We start from the raw sequence: 19,337 nt of genomic DNA, 5'->3' as shown, positions 1-19,337 counted from the left end.
AGTGAAATAGAACACTGGGACTTTGTTGTTTTGATTTGGTCTTTCAAGACAGGTTTTGCTGTGTAACCTTGACTTTCCTGAAACTCACTCTATAGACCAGGGTTAGTTATCCTTGAACTCACAGAGATCCGCCTGCCTCTGCCTCCCAAAGGCTGGGATGAAAGGCATGCGCCACCACCACCCAGGCCTTGTTATTTTTTAATTAGACATGGCATGACATCATCCTGAGCCCTGGTACTCTCATCTACATACCGAGGAAAATCAAAGGAACAGCCCCACAGGATTGAATATGAGACGGGATGCAACACCAGTATAAAAAGGACTTAGCCCCTGCCTGGCCCGGCACGCGCTTAGCCTATGTCAACTACTCTCAGCTTTTAGACACTACTCCCCGAGGAAGAAATATTCGAGCTGAGCTATGAAGGCAATGCTTGGAGTTTGGCTAGAGAGAGCAGCTGGATGGGGATGGGGATTTCCAAGCACCCAAGGCCAACAGCAACCATCAGCAATCAAAGGCAAAGCCAAGCCAGGGAAAGGGAAAAGACATCCTATGAGGCGGGGTTACCTAAAAAAGTTGTACCGATACTCAGTTTCCTTCTGAACTTCATCACCCAGCTTATTTGCAAGGAAATCCTCTCTGTCGACCACCAGGAACTCTGTCTCCTCCATGCAGACCACCGTGGCCCTCCTTACTGCGGTGCTCAGAAGGCCCATTTCCTGGGGGAAGCAAGGACAAGGGTCAGCGCATCCATCCATCTTCCCTGCCTCTGGCCCCCCTCTAGAAGTCTCCCTTGGGCCCCTCCAGACTCCCATTTACCCTCCCACCCTTTATCTGTATGTGGGAAAGAGACAACAGGTCTGAACAGGCCAGAGCAGAGGGAGCGGAGAGGCCTCTGTGGAGTCTATGGCATCCCTGAATCTATGAAGGATGAAAAGGCAAATAAATACACCAGTACAAAGATACTGAGCTTGATGTACCCCTGACTTGGTAGTGAGACTTGATCAGCGTAGTCCGACTCATTGACATGTGACAGCTGAGGAAGGGCCTTGGGGCCCAAGTGGTCCAGTGACTTGCACAGAGGATAGGGCAGTCAGGGCCTGGGTAAGAGGCTGGAACAGGAATCCTCTCAAACTCCAACCCCAAGCCCCGGAAGTGGAGGGCCTTCCCTGTGGCTTACCCCGAAGCAGCCACCCCTGTGCAGCAGTGTTGGGTGAGGGTCCAGGAAAGCACTGCTCCCATCCTCGTCTTCCGTCACTGCCACCGTGCCCAGGTAGATGAAATAAAAGCTATTGCCCCTCTGCCCCTTCTTGACGATTACACGCCGGCGACCAAACCTGGGAAAGGTCGTGGAGGGCCGACTTTTATTTAAAAGTGTTCTAGACTCAGGGTTGTGTGCTCAGAGACATGAGAGCACAACCTTAGAGCAGAGGAGACTTCAGAGCAGCCCATCCCCTGTCTGTCAGGCCCTTCACTCACACTTAGCCAGTCTCCTGCCTCAGAGGCTTTCTGGAAGCAGCAGCTGCTTCAGTTTGGCTCACTGTTGGTTAAGTTTAGCATCTGTGAGTGTTTGACTGATAGTATGTGACCAGAGGTGCCCAAGGCCATGGAGATACAGCGAAACTGAGCAGTGACAAGCACTGGCTTTAGAGTCAACGGGGACCAAATTCTGGTTCTGCACTTGGTTGTTTGACTGTGAGGAGCTGAGCTCTTCGAAGCTCAGTTTCTCTTATCTGAACTACAGGTGACAGGCTTAGGAGGAGACAGAGAAAGGGGTCGGTGGAGGCACTTGGCGCCAAGCCTGAATACCCGAGCTCGTTATAAGGACCCATGCGGTGGAAGGAGAGAACTCATTCCTTCACGTTGTCCCCTGACCTCCATGAGATGCTGCTGATGGCCTGTTGGGAGCGACTTCGCTTATACACTGAAGGCCTAAGTCAGCCATACATGCCTGCTAACACAAAGTCTTGGTCTCTGTGAGAAAACACTGGCCCTAGAACAGATAGCTATAGACCTTGTAGACAGGCAGCCTTGGTGGAAAACTACCAGCCTAGATAAGAACAAGTAGTCATAGACCTTGTGGATAGATAGCCTTGGTGGAAAGTACCAGCTTGGATAAGAACAAATGAATCATAGACAGAGTCATAGTGACCTGTTCCTTGCTTCTTCACCCAGCCAAAACCCTGTTTTGGAAGATATCTGTGCTCCCCCTGAGAACACCTATGCTCCTACATCATCCCCCTCCTCACATCCTGACTCTGTGTGTATGTAACTCCTATGTGAAAAAAATTAAAATTATGGTTTGATCAGACTCTAGACAAGCCGTCGTTCTTTGTGTTCCCCCGACCTCCAGTTCTCTCTTCCAGGTCCCTGGATCCTAGTTCACCACCCTGCGGGCAATGACCCTCCCAAATTAAAGATAAGAGAGGAGGAACATTATCTCTCTAGTAGCTCTGTATGTCACTCAGGACATACAAGCCTAATGCTAATCGGATACTTCAACAGTTCTTAAACCTAGACCCCACTGATGATTCCAGATGAAGCCGATCCAATGGATGGAATTTAAGGAGGAAGAAGGAAGAAAAAAAAAAAAAAAACGTTGAGGCTGACCCATGAGATAATCTTTCCTTCTGGAGGCAGTTTGAAGGGGCCATCAGGAGCTATGGCAACCATTTTAGCACTATAGGGAGGGAGACTGGGCCTTGGGGGGGGGGGGGGCTGGGCCTGACATCTCACCTGAGAGACTAAGACAAGAAGATCTCTAATCTGGGGCTTGCCTGGGCTACAGGGTGACTTTGAGGCTATCCAGAACAACTTAGTAAGACCTTATCTCAAAACAATAACAACAAAATGTGAAAAGGGACGGGGTACTCCAGAGACAAGGAGAGTGCAAGAGAGCACGAGGCCTGCATTCAATCCCAGTGCTAGAAGACCGACAGGGGACAGACTGGTCCTGCTCACACTGACCTACTAGGTCTAGTTGAGACTGACTTTTCAGATGAGCTTCAAGGCCTTCCCAGGGGATGGATTTTCTTTATAGCTAAAGACCTCTGTCTAAAATGCTAATTCCTGGTCCTGGGGATGACTAACAATCAGCAGATGGCTTTAAGGATTATCTCTTTGCCTATTCTGCCCCCAAATCTCTCTATCTGAAATACAATCAACACTGACATTATTTCACTAATGAAAATTCCAAAGCTCAAAAAGCTAAGTGGCTAGCTCAGAGTCACACTGGGACAGAGTCACACTGGGACAGAGTCACACTGGGACAGATGTGGCATTAGCTGCTTGTTCCATGATTTTCTTTTTCCTCCAGGACACAGCAGACACCTAGCTGCCAGCTTGCCTTTCTTTCTTCCTCTCTTCTGTCCTCCTGCCTCTCTCATTCTTGTTCTCTTGATGTGGAATCTCTACAGAAGAGAGTAAACTACTCTTCTCCCTGGGTGTGAATAAAGCAAATATTTCTCTCTGCTGGAATGTCCTGGCCTACATGTCCATAATCAAATCTATCCACTCTCTAAGTTAATTTTATAGTATCGCATTATTAGTGTGTATCTGTGTGGAGGGCAGAGGATAACTCACAGGCCCTGGCTTTCCTTCACCTTGTGGGTTCAAGGGATTGAACTCAGTTGATTAGACCTGGAGCAAGCACTTTACACACTAAGTCATCTAATACTGTCTTCTTTATAAGGCTCATGACCAAGCATCCTGCCCTTGTCATGGGATCATGCATCATCAAAGAGAGTCTAGATCTACAGACAGCAGTCCATGTGGCTCCAGGATCACCAAAGTACAAACCTACAGTGATTTTTATACACTGGGTTTTCAAAATAGGTCTAACCTCAATCTCCTAGGGTGTCCCCAAGAAGCCACTGAGATGGCTTCTCAAGCCATAGTTCCACAAAACCCCCATGGCTTCTCCAGAACAAGACATTTACATGATATTGTATGCTATGTGCCTTTTAACAGACTGGTAAAGAGTAATGTTTTAAATACATAAGATAAAACCTCAGCAGAGTCAATATTTGGGGGGTTACCAGATGGTTCAATGGGTAAAGGCACCTGCCACAAAGTTCAGTATCAGAAACACATGGTAGAAGGGAAGTGACTCCTGAACATCTACCTGTACATTGTCCTCTGCCCTCCACACATAATAAATGAATGAATGAATGAATGAATGAATGAATGAATAAATAAATAAATAAATAAATAAAATTTAAGCTAGGTTTATCTGTACATGCCTTTAACTCCAGCAATTGGGAGGCAGAGGCAAGCAGACCTCTGAGTTGAGATCCGAGTCTACAGAGTGAACTCTAGGACAACCACAGCTGCACAGAGAAACACCCGAAAAATATGTGAACTGGACTAGATCGGATCAGAGGCCCTGTCTGGTCATTTCCGATTCCAGGACTGTAATCTGAGGACTCTCAGTCGGTGACTAAGCTGTGCTGCTATCCTTACCAGGGAGCACTCAGGTGTTCTGCTGTGTCTTTCTCTTCTGGGGCCCTCTTGTATAGTTCCCCTCACTGACCTTTCAAAGCGCATGACCTTGGCCAGAAGTAGCTGTAGAGACTCTGTGTAGTTGCGGTAGCAATCTAGAGCTTGAAGAATATTGCAGAGGTCTTGGATCTCCTGGTTTGTCCTCCAGGATGGCTTCTTATGTGTGATAGAAATGGCCCTCGGAGGGAAGTGACCCTGGGAAGACATGGCCAGAGGATTCTAGCAGGCAACTCTCCATATTGTTGCTTGCATGCTCACCCCCGTTCTATGCACAGCAGTGACTGGCATGGATTAAGGGTTGTGTGCCAACCATCAGAGTGAATTTTACACACCCACCTCACAACTTCATCCAGCCCAAGAATCATTCCCATATAAATGAAGGAACTCAGAAAATAGCCCTGGCACCTGCCAAAGCAGGGTATGGGGCTATCTTGCACCAGGACCTCATGGTCCCCCAAGCAAAGGCACACTGCAACTGTGAGAACTGTCCTTGTCTCAGCTAGCATGCTCTTCTGTGTAAGGACCAGTCAGGCCAGATTCATTGCACTGCTACTGTCTACAGGCTGTGCCAGCCACTGTTGGTATTCCTTCTGAAGCCCTCCTGCTTTTCTCAACTCCTGTGCACAGAATGTCCCTCAGTTCTAGAATTCTCTGGTGCTTAAACAGGTCCCTGGTTTCTCCTGGGTGAATCAGGGTAAAATTTTGGCAGTCCTTCCATGTCTAGCTTTAGGCATCAGTTGCTCTGAAAAACTGAAGAAACATGGAATTCAGAAGAAGTTCCTCACTATGACTCAGTAATGAGGGGATATGAAAGATCAGGTTGTGTCCCAGAGAGCCACATGAGAGGTACCCACACTTCCAAGGGGTGGGGTGGAGCAGTGGAATGGGTGCAGTGTTGTTAGTACCAATTACAAAGTTCTGTTCTCCCTCTTTCCTCAAAGAAAAGCCAAAATGGGTCAAGATCAGGGTTGTGTCAGGTCTGAGGGAGTGAGAATGTGACTGATTTTTATAGACAGGTCCCTTTAACTTTAAAGTTGGATATTAAGTAGGAGTTTAATATCCAGGATTTGGTGGTCAGAAGAGAGGAAGGTAGTAATGGTGTTTGAGTTGAGAGATCACACACAGGCCAAAAGACCCATACAGAGAGAAAGGCCTTCTCTTGTCAGAGTGGGGCTGCAGCTTAAAGCACATCCAACATAGGGGGCCATGTATCCCAGCATCCCTCAGAGAGTTCAGAGCCAAACCAGAATTCACCAACAGGCCAAGGGGTTTCCCACTGCCTGGCTTTCTTCTCCTCTGGCTGGACATCCTGTGTCCTCTTGTTTGCTTTCTGTTGTTTTCCTTAAGTCCAAGCTCAGAAGCTCTCCCAGATTGGCTCTTCTCAGTAAAACAGTGGTAATAGTTGATATGCCAGGGACAGGGGACAGGGTCACTGTGATTAGACCTGAGTGACCACTTCTGAGTGCCACTGATGCTGGCAGAACCTGAACTAAAACCAGCTATGTCCGGTGCTTCTTCAGACCGAAGCAGACAGAAGAGCAGACCCACCCTGACCCCCACACAGGGAAAAAAGTCCAAGCTCCACACACCTCCTCTGCAGCAAAGTCCTGGGTATCAAACGAGATGCGGCCTTGCTTCTTTTTCTGAAAGAAAGGACGAGAAGAAAGGAAAGTCAGTAAAAATGCCTCTGGAGTTCTACATCGGAAGCCCTTCTATCTACCCAGGCCACTCTGGTGAATGGGAAGCCATGGCGGACCTCCAACCAGCCCTTTTGTTGCCACCTTGGCTCAAAAACCCCAACTCTGCCCTATGCTAGCATCCTCAACATATTGTGAAGGCATGATAGAGAGAAGGAAATGGCAGCAGGGGAAAAAGAATAAGGGCTCTGTCTCTGTTTCCTACTTGTGGATCAGATGTCTGCTCTCAGCTACCGCTCCAGCACAATGCCTGCCTGCCTGCTGCCATACTCTCTGGCATGATGGTCATATGGTCTAACCTAAGCCACAAATAAGTTCTTCTGTAAGTTGCCTTGGTCACTGTATCTTACCACAACAATACAAACGCAAGACAGTGGACAACCAATTGAATTTCTAAGACAAAAAGGGCTCATGATTTACTGTTGAGATAAGATATTTTAAGCTGGGACCTTCTTTATCTTGAAAATGGGGTCCTCACAGCAAGCAGGGCCCTGAAAATGTCCCCTTTCTTTTAGTGAAGATAGAAAAGAAAATAGAGAATGTACGAACGCACACAGCTTAGAACACTGAGAAGAATCCCGGCTCTGCTGCGGCCCCGGCTCCTTCAGACTGTTGTGATTACAGTCGGAAAGTACACCGTGACTCCCTCACTGCTGGTGTTTCGGGCCACATGGGCAGACATGTGTAAGCAGAACACTTCTGCTTCCTTGAGGAGGAGGAGGAAGAGGAGGAGGAGGAGCAGCAGCAGCAGCAGCAAACTCTGGAAGGAGAATCTGGACAGGAGCTCCCCTTTCCTCCCCTATTCTCTGTTCTGCCCTAAACTCAAGAGTAGTATGTCAGGGGCATCTCTGTCTATACACTAAAGGCCTAAAATCAGCCATAGGCCTAAGTCAGCCTGCTAGCACAAAGTCTTGGTCTCTGTGGAAAGACACTGAAACAGATGGCTAGAAGCTATTGTAAACAAACAGACAGTTGCCAGGCTCTAGTCATAGACCTTGTAGATAGGTGACCTTGGGTAGAAAGTACCAACTTAGATTAAGTCAAGTGAATCACAGGCGGAGTCATAGTGGCCTGTCCCCTGAACCTTCACCCAGCTGACACACTGTTCTGGAAGATATCTGTACTCCCCCTGAACACCTACGCTCCTGTGTCATCCCCTTCCCCACATCCTGCCTTTTTGTGTATATAACCCGTGTGTGAAAACAGTAAAATTTGTGATCTGATCAGCCTATAGACAGGTCGCCGTTCTTTGCGTCTTTACCTGTTATCCCCCGCTCTCTTTCAGGTGATCTCCCCGGACCCCTGTTTAGTGTCCTGATGGACAGGATAGTAGTAGGCCCTGCTACTGTTCTGCACCAGAGGCCTGCCCCAGCCAGCACTGACGCAACAGGTCATGAAAGGCTGGCTAACTCAGGGTTCATTCTCCCCTACTTGTTTGATGGTGTCCCCTTCTCCCCGATGTGAGGGTTAGGAGATGTGCTGCACCTGCTAAATCCCAGCACCCCTGCTTAGCTGGGCGACTTACATCCCAGAAGGAGAAGGTAGGATGCTTCTTGTGAACAGGCTCAATGATCTGATATTCCCGGAATCCCCTGAGGCCTTGGCGGAACATCTTACACACCCGACTCATCATGATGATGTCTATGGTGAGCTGGTACAGTCCCTGGAAGCAGAGTGAACCAGGTCAATGGAAGCCATCTGCCCTCAGGCCAGGCAGCTCTAAACAGGGCAGAACCAGATGGGATAAAAGACAGTGGTGTGTTAGAACAGTGCTTACACAGTCACGAGTCTTGTTTTAGGGGGAGGGTGGGGATACTGGAGGGTTGTGGTGCTTGTTTGGGGTTGAGCCTAGTACCTTGAGCATGCTAGACATAAGCTCTAATGCTCAACTATAACTCCACTCTCTTGGGGGGGGGGGGTTGGAAACTCGTTGAAATTTTGTTGGTAGCTTTAAGCCAGCCTGGGCTAGGGGCAGATGACATTTAGGGCATTCTCCCCACTGGGATTTGCCAATGCACTGATTTTTTTTTTTTTTCGGGGAAAAAAAAAACCACCATTAACTGTGTGCATGCGAGTATGCACGCCTTCAAGAGAGCGTGCACGTGCTGCAGCAGAGGTGAGTCAGTAAATCTGAAGGGAAAATGGTTAAAAAAAAAAAAAAAGAAGAAGAAGATTCATTACTGTTTTGAACATGGAGGAAAAAGTCACAGAAGAAGAAATGTGAATGGCTGGTGAAGCAGAGATGGACGCGGCCATGGATTCTCTAGGCTGACTGAGCATCTCTCCAGGCTGGCAAAAGGAATGCAGGCCTGCCGACACTCGTTGTTATTGTGTTTTTATCTATTGGTGTGGTGATTGCCCTCTCACTGATTACACTTACGGCCCTCTGTATGCTAGGTAAGGCTCCCCCACAGAGCTCTGTTCCCAACCTCTGACGACATAACCTTAGTCCAAGATCTCTGCTGATATGAAGGCGAATACAGCTGCATTATTTTAAGCCATTAAATAAAAGTGATTTGGGGCTGTCAAGATGGCAGCTCCATGACTAGAGACACTTGATGACAAACTCAAAGACTTGAATTTAACACCCGGGAACTACAGGGTGAAAGGAGGCTTGTCCTCTGAGCTCCATGTGGGTGACAAGGCGTGCACACATAGGAACATATACACACAAATAAATGTAAGTAGATGAATCTAAGCGTTAGACTGTGGTGGTGTGTTACAGCAGCGACAGGAAGTAATACCTAATCTAAAATGAGCCACCTGTCATTTCTCTGGGGACATGGAATTAATTGGACTGAGGACAAACAGGCCATCCATCCCAAACTGAATTTTGGTCAGGACAGACATCTTCTAGCCAAGCAAATGTGTAGGATAGAGAAAAAATGCAGAATTTAACAATCTAAAAGTCAAGTAAGACTTTCCATGTCTTCAAAATGTCAATCTCTTTTTTTAAAAGATGTGTTTCCATTTCTTTTTTTTAACATTTATTTTTTTTTTTATTTATATGAGTACACTGCAGCTGTCTTCAGACACATTCAAGAAGAGGGCATTGAATCACATTACAGATGGTTGTGAGCCACCATGTGGTTGCTGGGAATTGAACTCAGGACCTCTGGCAGAGCAGTCCGTGCTCTTAACCACTGAGCCATCTCTCCAGCCTCAAAAATGTCAATCTCTTAAGGAAAAAAAAAAAAAAAAAAAAAAAAGAATGGGGGATATGTTAGGATTCTAAAATTTAGAAGAAAAATCCAAGGGATATTTATTGAGCCTTTGAGCCCGTGATGGCAAACTACAAAAGGCCTGGAGAGACAGTCAGTAAAGGCTGAGACACACACAAGCCTGAGGATTCACCTCTAGCACCCATATAAAAATGCCAGGTGTGGTGGCACGTGCCGGTGATACCAGCAGAGGAGGGTAGATAGGCAGATCCTGGGCCTCACTGGCTAGCCAACTTGGCACATTCCAGGCCAGTCAAAGTCCATCTCTCTCTCTCTCTCTCTCTCTCTCTCTCTCTCTCTCTCTCTCTCTCTCACACACACACACACACACACACACACGCACACACGTGAACAGGACAATACCTTAGGTTGATCTATGTATGCACACATGCACACACAAATGCACCCGCTTCAACATTTTATACATATAATGGGTCTCACTTGCTATGTAAATCAGGCTGGCCTCAAACTTACAGAGCTCTATCTCACTCTACCTCCCAAATACTAGGATTAAAGGCACACAATACCACACCTAGCCTATACAACATACTTTAAATTTTTTATTTATTTTATGTGTATGGGTGTTTTCCCGAATGTTGTGTATGTGCCTGGTGCCTATAGAAGCCAGAAGATGGTATAGGACTCCCCTGGGACTAGAATTGCAGATGGTTGTGAGCTCTCCTGTAGGTGCTCCTAATCACTGAGGTACCTTTCCACCCCCACTCATCCCCTGCCATATACACTCTTGGAAGGTAGACACAGAAGGATCAGGAGTTCAAAGTCATGTTCCACTACACAGGGAGTTCCAGGCCAGCCCATCTCAAAAATAAAAATAAACAGTAATAACAACTATAAAAAAGATATTTTAAGAGACAAATAAGGAAAATAAGGCTATAGTGTACATGATCTTAGTAAATTTAGCATTTTCTTCCTTTATGTTTTTTTCTAAGCAGGGTTTTATGTAGCCCAGGCTGGACCTTGAACTTCCAATCTTCCTATGTCCATCTCCTGAGTGCTTGGATTACAGGTGTGTGCCACCAGTCCTAGTTATGGGCGCTAAGGATCTAACCCAGAGTCTCATGCATGCTAGACAAGTGCCCCACTCACTGAGTACATTTCAACATTTTTTTTACTATTATAACAATACTCTGGTTATAAAGATTGATGGATTGATTGGGTTTTTTCAAGACAGAGTTTCTCTGGGTAGCCCTGGCTGTCCTAGAACTTGCTCTATAGACCTGGCTGGCTTCAAACTCAGAGATTTGCCTGCCTCTGCCTCCTGAGTGCTGGGATTAAAGGTGTGCACCACTACCACACAGCTAATGTCTTTATTTTAGTTTGAGCCAGTCAGTTGGATCAGCAGGTAAAATGTGCTTGGTCAGAAAACCTGATGACCTGAATCCAATTCTGGGAACCCACCTAAAGGTGCGAGGAAGTGACACTCTATAAAGTTGTCCTCTGGCCATCACACCACCATGTGACATGCACTCTTCTCCCTCCATATCACATACATGCACATACATGTGCACATAAACACAGTGGCAACTGTTAAAGTTTTAATGTTTAAGATTCATTTTGTTTATCTATTTTATGTGCATGGATGTTTTGTCAGCATGTTCATCTGCACACCAGAAGGGGGTGTAAGATCCCATGGACCAACTGCTGTACAATGGTTCTGAGCCATCGTGCGAGAGCTGGGAACTGAACTCAGGGCCTCTGGAAGAGTCCTAGTGCTTTGAACCATTGATTCATCTCCAGCCCTATTTTTTTTTTATTTGTTTGTTCATTTATTTATTGAGACAAAGGTTTCACTATGTAGACTAGGCTGGCCTAGAACTCACAGAAATCTACCTGCCTCTGTCTTAAGTGTACTAAAGGAAAAAAAAATATTTTAAAGAAAAAAAAATGCTTTAAAAAGCCAATGTGGGGGCTGGAGAGATGGTTCAGCAGTTAAGAGCATTGGTTGTTCTTCCAGAGGACCCAAGGTCAAGTCCCAGCACCTACATGGCAGCTCGCAGCCGTCCATAACTCCAGTTCTAGTGGCTCTGACTTTCTCACAGAGACATGCATGCAAAACACTGATGTACATTAAAAAAAAAAAAAAAAAAAAAAAAAAAAAAACTGAACCAAAAAAGCCAATGGGATTTTTTTTTTTTCTAACTATGCAATCTGCTTTCAAATAATTTAGTCAACACATCCAGGAGCTTGGGGATGTCTCAGTGTCTGAAGCCTGAGCCTAGGCTCACTGCCCAAAAATAATCATTTCAGGTGTGATTCGAATGTTCCTTTGAATAACCTGTTCATATTCTTTGTTCATTTTGTTATGGAACTACTCATATTTTTTTTCATAATTTCTGAGGTTAAAAACAATCTCAGTGGTGGCGCATGCCTTTAATCTCAGCACTCAGGAGACAGACAGATCTCTCTGAGTTTAAGGCTAGCCTGGTCTACAGAGTGAGTTCTAGGACAGCCAAGGCTACAAAGAGAAACTCTGTCTCAAAAAAACTAAAAAAAGAGAAAGAAGGGAGGGAGGAAAGATGTGTTGGCCTTTCTGGGAAGTCCAGGAAGCACCCAGCTGCGAGGGAAGGCGGCATCCCAGTGGAAGGACATTCAAGCTCCCGACACAGCTCTGAGAGGAGGCAGCTCAGGAGCCGCCTCCTTGCTCCTTCTCTGCTCCTCATTACTGCTTCTTGTCTTTCTATGAGGATCACACCAGGCAGCAAATGAAAGAGATGTATTGGAGTGTCCAGGGAGAGGAAGGAGGAATCCAGGAGTGATTGGCTATGCTCCTAGGAGGGAGCGAACAACAGGGAATTGGACAAAGTGCAGTGCTTATATAGAGGGTTTTTGGGGTGGGGGTGGGGGGTGGGAGGTTAGAGGGCTGGAGCTTTCTAGGGTGGAGATTTTCCAGGATGAGGATTGGTGATATTTCAAGTCCTGAGTTTGGAGGAGCTCAGGGATAGGTGGACTGTGTTCAGACTTTTCACCTAAAATTAGCATAATCTGGGGAGGGTCCTGTTGAGGGGCTGGAGATGATCTTTGTGATCCTTACAGAGGCTGAAACTGCTGTTCAGACAGTTAGGGAGGCCTGGGGTGGGGGGGTGTGGCCTGGCTGCTGGAGCTCCTCAGGAGTCTGGGAGAGGGGTCTGTTGGAGCTTCTCAGGAGGGGGCCTGGCCACGTTTCTGCCTTGTGGGTTTACAAAGTTTACAAAGGAAGTACAAGACAGGCGAATCCTTTCCTGTCACTTGGGTAGTGTGAATACCCAACTGGATGCACACTACCTACCAGTCATATGACCTTTACATGTAATTGGGTCTGTGATACTGTTTTTCTCCTCTGCAAAGAGCAATGGTGGTGTTAGCATCTACACAAATGTCCTGCTGAGGGTAGGTGCAAAAAGAGTAAGTCAAGAATAAGTCTTACTATCCTCTGTTGCCCTGCCTGGTCTTTTCCTCTCTGTCCCAGAACGAATGGTAAGAACATGCTCTTGGAGGGCACCGGGGTGGAAGGCTATAGGGCAGGGATTATAGTTCAGTTCTGAGCATCTCTGGATCATCTTCTCAAGCTGTGAATCCGAGAGGTACAGAGACACCACCATTCCTCAGAAGCCTCTCTCATGCTTGCTTCTTCTTGGAAACCTGCTCTTTTAAATCTTCTGCTCAGGAATCCCCTTCCCCAGCTTGAGGCCTGCCTCACTTCTTCTCCAGGGACCTGTCGGATATGACACTCCTCATTTCTCCTCATGATTCCTAAATTGGCAAATGGCACAACTGGGCCCTTTGTCTTTCATGGGGGAGGACAATTAATCTCCCCCTATCAATCAAAGTGGAAATAAGCAGCTTCCTTCAGTGGGAAGCTTCTTACTCCTCACACTCTGCCAACAGCTGCTGAAAGGCTGGTTCCAAGAAAAACCTTATTCTGAGAATCGATTGATTATACAAGCAAAAATTCTGGAGAGAAGAGAAGGCAACGGGCCAATATCAGAATCTACCTAATATTTACTGAGCTATCACGAGTATTACGCTTGCAACCCCCATGAGGGGCCTCAATTCAACCCTCTCTATAAAGACACTGAGGCTCAAAGTGGCTAAATGACTGCCAGCATCATTGAACAGTCTTAAAGAAAGTAAAAGGCGTCCAGCTATAGATTAGGACATTCAACCACTCAGGCCAGGGTTACTCTGAAACTTGAGACACTATACAGTGGGCCATGACTTTGTCCCAGAAGTCACATCAAATCAGCACAGTCAGAATCCTTCAATCAACTGCAAGAAAATGCCGAAGGCTGGTAAAGTAAATGACTCTGTTGCCCCAAAAGCAGGCAAGAAAAGAATGGGCAATTACAGTTCAGGAAGGTGCTGCACTTGCATGACAACTATTACCTCAATTTGTTTTTGTATCAAGATCCTCAGTGAAAAACTGGGACTGCAAGTGTCACACCTTTCTTCCTAGGTGTATCTATGGCCAAGCCCCAACCACTAGAGAAAGTAACGACTGAATGTGGTGAAGACAGCTGAACAGAGGCGTGGACTGGAGAGCTGGAGGTGTGCCCCTGGCAGAGCATCTGCTTAGAACGCATCTAAAGGGGTTATAGTAGACCTTGTTTATACTACATACACACACACCATGTTCCAACATGAATGCACAGAAAACTAAGAAATCACTAGAATAAGGTCTGTGGACTTACACATGTTTCCTGGGTTTGCTACTGGACTATGTCATGCATGCTATTGCTATTGGAGAAAATTAGGTGAGGAATACCAGACCTCTTTTCTTTCTGTTACTTTTATATCTTTCTATGAGTCTATAACTGTCTTGTCTGCAGGAGTTACAGTGGGACTGGAGCAATGCCTCAGCAGATGAGAGCACTTGCTGCTTTTGCAGAGGACCTGGGTTTGGTTCCCAGAACCCACACAGCAGATCACAACCTGTAACTTCAGTTCCTGGGGATGCTCTACCCTCCTCTGGCCTCTGTGGGCTTCTGCACATACAAGGTACATATATACTCAGACAGGCTTGCACACATACACAGAAATAAAAAAAGAACAGTTATGGTTAAAAAAAGAAAGGAAAAGAATAAACATTACAAAATTAATAAAACAGAAGGATGCAAAAGACACAAGAAAAATAAATGTCTGGTGAGAGACACAAAATAAAAGAGAGAAAAGAAATAAGTAACAGGAAACAGACGCTAATCATGAACAACCAAAAAATTCAAAAGGCTTGGCACATTTTAAAACAAGATCAAGTTGGCACGGTGGCACATAGCTTTAATCCCAGCAACTCACTCACAGGGCAGCTGGATCTCTGAGTTCAGGACCAGCCTGGTCTACAAAGTGAGTTCCAGGACAACCAAGGCTATTATACAGAGAGACCCTTCCTCAGAGAGAGGGGTACAGGGAGGGAGACGGACTTTTGAGAAGCGAAAGTCAGTTCACAAACAAAATACACGAGCCTTGTTGACAACAGAAGAGAAGACTGCAAAGACCAAGCTTGAGCTGGAAATAGATGAGAAAGACTGACAGGAGCTTGGGATGCTGCGTGCGTGTGTGTAGGCAGCCTGGCCCACATGCACAAGGTTCCAACTCCACTCCCAGAGAGATCTGCAAAAGAAAGACATGAAAGGGGACAAGAAATCCTGTAGCCAATGATTACGGGGAGAAAGGAGAGAGGGGGGGGGGAGGAGGGAGATACAAGAATATGTATCCTTTGGTTTTTTGGTTTTTTGTTTGTTTGTTTTTGATGTGACATTTGGGATGAAGCCAAGGGCTCATCAAGGGAGCTCAGTCAAGTACTTCTCCAATAAGCACAGAGCTTGATCCACCTACATAAAAAGCCAGGTGTGGCAGCACATGACAGCAGTCCCAGCAATCCCAGGCACAGATAGATGGATGGACCCTTGGGGTTTGCAGGTCAGGTAACCTAGCCTACCCTATACAGTGAGCTCCAGGCAAATGAGAGACCTTGTCTCAAGAAACAAGATGGGTGACTGGAGAGATAGCTCAGTGATTAAGAGCACTGACTGCTCTTCTAAGAACCTGGGTTCATTTCCCATATATTAGCCACATGATGGCTGACAACCATCTATAAATCCAGTTCCAGGAGATCTTATTCCCTCTTCTGGCCTCTGCACGACACATAGAAGTACACTTAGGCAAAACACCCATACCCATAAAATAAAAATGAATCTTAAAAATAATAACAGTAACAAGATGGATGGGCTCCTGAGGAATGACACCCAAGGTTAACCTTGGATCTTCATGCGTGCGCACGTGCACACACACACACACACACACACACACACACACACAAAACGGTTGGGTACTATAGCTGAGTGATGAGACACTTACCTAGTCTATACAGACTGCAGGTTCCATCTCCAGTGCTAAGGAGGGAGGAAAAGCAGAAGCTGGAATCTTCTAGGGGATTTTAAAAAATTATGTAGATATGTGTTCTGCCTTGTCTTAGTTACTTTTTCATAGCTATGAAAAGACACCATGACCAAGGACACTTATAACATTTAATTAGGGGTTTGTTTACAGCTTCAAAGGGTTAGTCCATGATCATCCTAGAGGGGACCGTGGTAGCCCGCAGTTAGGCATGGTGCTGGAGAAGTAGCTCAGAGCTACATCTTGATCCTCAGGCAGGAGCCAGAGAGGACAACACTGGGCCTGGCAGGGGCTTTTGAAACCTCAAAGTCCATTCCCCAGTGACACGCCTCCTCCAACAAGGCCACACCTCCTAATCCTTCCCAAACAATTCTGTTAACTAGGGACCAGGCATTCAGACAAATGAATCTATTGGGGGCCATTCTCATTCAAACCACCATATGCCTGCATGTGTTACATATGTCTGTGTGAGCCTGGTGATAGAGGAGACTAGAAGACTGGATCACTTCCCTGGGAACTGGAATCATAGGTGGTTGTTAAACACCATGTGGGTGTTGGGACTTAAACCTGGGTTCTCTGGAAGAATAGCCGGTGCTCTTAACCATTGAGCCATCTCTCCTACCCCTCACAGGGGATTTGTTTGTTTGTCTTTTCAAGACAGGGTTTCTCTGTGTAGCCTAGCTGTCCAGAAACTCACTCTGTAGACTAGGTTGACCTCAAACTCACAGAAATGGACCCACTGTGTGGAATGGTATGATTGATTCTCACAAAGTTAAATACAAAATTACTATCTTCCCCAGCAATTTCACCTATAGGTACAGAAAGCAACTGAAAATGGAAATTCAAACACCAATATCACAGCAATTTTATCCACAATAGTCAAAGGGTAAAAACAACTAATACATTCATGACATGGAAATCAATTATTAGAATAATACTACTTACTCTTTCTTTTTTTGCTGTCCAGCTCTTTATCTTCTGTGCTGATGATAGCTTAAACTGCAAAATTCAGGAGAAAAGAATGTTTGTAAATTTAGACATATTTCTTTATGTATCATTTCTGAATATGTGAATGAGGAATGTGACAGTTTAAATAGAAGTGGTCCCCACAGACTTATGTGTTTGAACGCTTAGCTCATAGGGAGTGGCACTGTTAGGAGGGGTGGCCTTGTTGAAGGAAGTGTGTCACTAGAGCACCGGCTGTGAGGTCTCAAAAGCTCAAGCCACTTCACTTCTTGCTGCCTGTGGATCCAGATGTAAAATGTTCCTTCTCCAGAACCATGTTGGCCCAAGTGTTGCCATGCTTCCCCCGATGATGACAGTGGACTAAACCTCTGAAACTGTAAGCCAGCCCCAGTTAAAGGTTTTCCTTTATAAGAGTTGCCATCATCATGGTGTCTCTTTATAGCAATAAAATTCTTACTAAGACAGGGAGTTACGGTTTAATGGGCTAAGTCTGCTTTAGGTGAGAAAAAGGAAGCAAGCATGGGAGATGGCTAGACCACAGCTAGTGCCCTGTAATGGGGAAAAACTGGATGCCACAGAAGTGGACACTTCATAACAGTTTCAGGGTACACCAGCACACCTGTGATCCTGGCACTCAGGAGGTGACGGCGGCGGTAAGCTCTGTAGTATGAGGTCACTCTCCACTCCAAAACAAGTTTGAAGCCAACCTGGGTATCATGGGACTCATTCTCAAAAGAACCAGTGACAAAATGGTCAATTAGGAGGTAGAGATGGGAGAATCTCAAGCTTGAGACCAGCCTGGGCTACAGGGAAGACCCTATCTCAAAACAAACAAACAAAAAAGCCAAAAAGCAAGCAAACAAACAAAACCAAAATAATGCAGGCCAGGCAGTGGTGGCCCATACCTTTAATCCCAGCACTCAGGAAGCAGAGGCAGGAAGATCTCTAAGTTCAAGGCCAGCCTTGGCTACAGAGTGAGATCCAAAACAGTTAAGAGAAACCCTGTCTCAAAAAAAACAAAAACAAAAACAAAAACATACAAACAAAACAGTGCCAAGAATGATGGCATGTCCCTATAGCCCAGCACTTAGGCTAGGGCAGGAAGATTATGAGTTCAAGACTAGCATGGCAAATTTGAGGTTTGCTTGGGTAAGTGGCTAAAATGGTGATATTTATGTTATATATTTTTATCTTGCTACATTTAAAAAACTACAACAAACAAAACAAAGCCCTCAAAAATAAGAAAACCACTACCAGCAGTAAAAATTGTACAATGGATTTGAGCAAACATTTGCCACACAAGAGAGAGGAATGGTGAAAGGAAATATATGCAATGTCAGTAGTTATTAGAAATTAAAGCTAAGGGCTGGAGAGATGGCTCAGCGGGTAAGAGCACTGGCTGCTCTTCCAGAGGTCCTGAGTTCAATTCCCAGCAACCACATGGTGGCTCACAGCCATCTGTAATGGGATCTGATGCCCTTTTCTGGTGTGTCTGAAGACAGTGACAGTGTACTTACATAAAGACAAATAAATTAGCCAGGTGGTGGTGGCGCACGCCTTTAATCCCAGCACTGGGGAGGCAGAGGCAGGCGGATTTCTGAGTTCGAGGCCAGCCTGGTCTACAGAGTGAGTGCCAGGACAGCCAGGGCTACACAGAGAAACCCTGTCTCGAAAAACCAAAAAAAAAAAAAAAAAAAAAAACCAAAAAAAACCAAAAAAAACAAATAAATTAATCTTAAAAAAATGAAAGAAAGAAAGAAAAGAAATTAAAGATAAAACCACAGTAAAGAGCACTCCCTGCTCTTAGGGATGGCCCAAGTTCAGTTCCCAGTGTCTACATCCAGTGGGTCACAACCATCTGTAACTCCATCTCTAGGGATCTGATGCCTCTGGCTTCTGAGGACACCTGCATTTATGTACACATGTCCACAAATACATGTATATACACATACACATAATTAAAAATAATAAAAAAAGGGCTGGAGAGATAACTTAGTAGTTAAGATATAGGCTGTTCTCCAGAGGCCCTGAGCTCAATTCCCAGAACCCATATGGTAGCTTACAACCATCAGTAATTCCAGTTCCAGGGTATCTGATGCCCTCTTCTGGCTGGCCTCTAGAGGCAATATAAGCACACAGTGCACCAACAAACTTGCAGGTAAAATACCCACACTCAAAATTTTCTTTTTTTTTTCTTTTTTTCTTTTTCTTTTTTTTTTTTTTTTTTTTTTTAGAAGGAAAAACTGTCTATGTAGATCAGACTGGCCTCAAACATATAGAGACAATAACAACAACAACAACAATAATAACAACAACAACAACAAAACAACTTTTTTGTTTTCAAAGTATTTGAAAAAACAAAAACTGCCTAGGAGCCCAGCCTTGGAAGTGTATGAAATGGCCTGTCTAAGAACAGTTAGATGCTGAGGGCTCTGATCCAAGTGAATCCTAAAGAATAAATTACCCTTTAAAGCCATGATATCATAGCATTATAGATGGTGGAACGGTGGAAGGTGGGGTTTGAGAGGAAGAAGCAGGTCCTGAGGTTGTGGGGTGAGGGGGGTG

At 45.5% G+C, this 19,337-nt stretch overlaps 1 protein-coding gene across 1 annotated transcript in view; it reads right to left on the bottom strand.

The window, feature by feature from the left end:
* Cnbd2 (cyclic nucleotide binding domain containing 2) overlaps nucleotides 1-19,337 on the bottom strand; it is a 61,824-nt gene that overhangs the window by 32,189 nt on the left and 10,298 nt on the right. Inside the window, exons 2-7 of the mRNA XM_034493661.2 lie at nucleotides 16,752-16,805; nucleotides 7,721-7,858; nucleotides 6,088-6,141; nucleotides 4,530-4,693; nucleotides 1,179-1,335; nucleotides 566-717 (exon numbers count right to left, since the gene is read on the bottom strand). Of these exons, the coding sequence (XP_034349552.1) occupies nucleotides 566-717; nucleotides 1,179-1,335; nucleotides 4,530-4,693; nucleotides 6,088-6,141; nucleotides 7,721-7,858; nucleotides 16,752-16,805 (719 nt within the window). The remainder of the gene's footprint in view (nucleotides 1-565; nucleotides 718-1,178; nucleotides 1,336-4,529; nucleotides 4,694-6,087; nucleotides 6,142-7,720; nucleotides 7,859-16,751; nucleotides 16,806-19,337) is intronic.

This window comes from Arvicanthis niloticus, chromosome 2 (assembly GCF_011762505.2).
Source record: "Arvicanthis niloticus isolate mArvNil1 chromosome 2, mArvNil1.pat.X, whole genome shotgun sequence".
NCBI classification, from domain to species: Eukaryota; Metazoa; Chordata; class Mammalia; order Rodentia; family Muridae; genus Arvicanthis; species Arvicanthis niloticus.
Note: the sequence above shows the minus strand (reverse complement) of the source record. Positions and strands in the feature narration are given on the sequence as shown.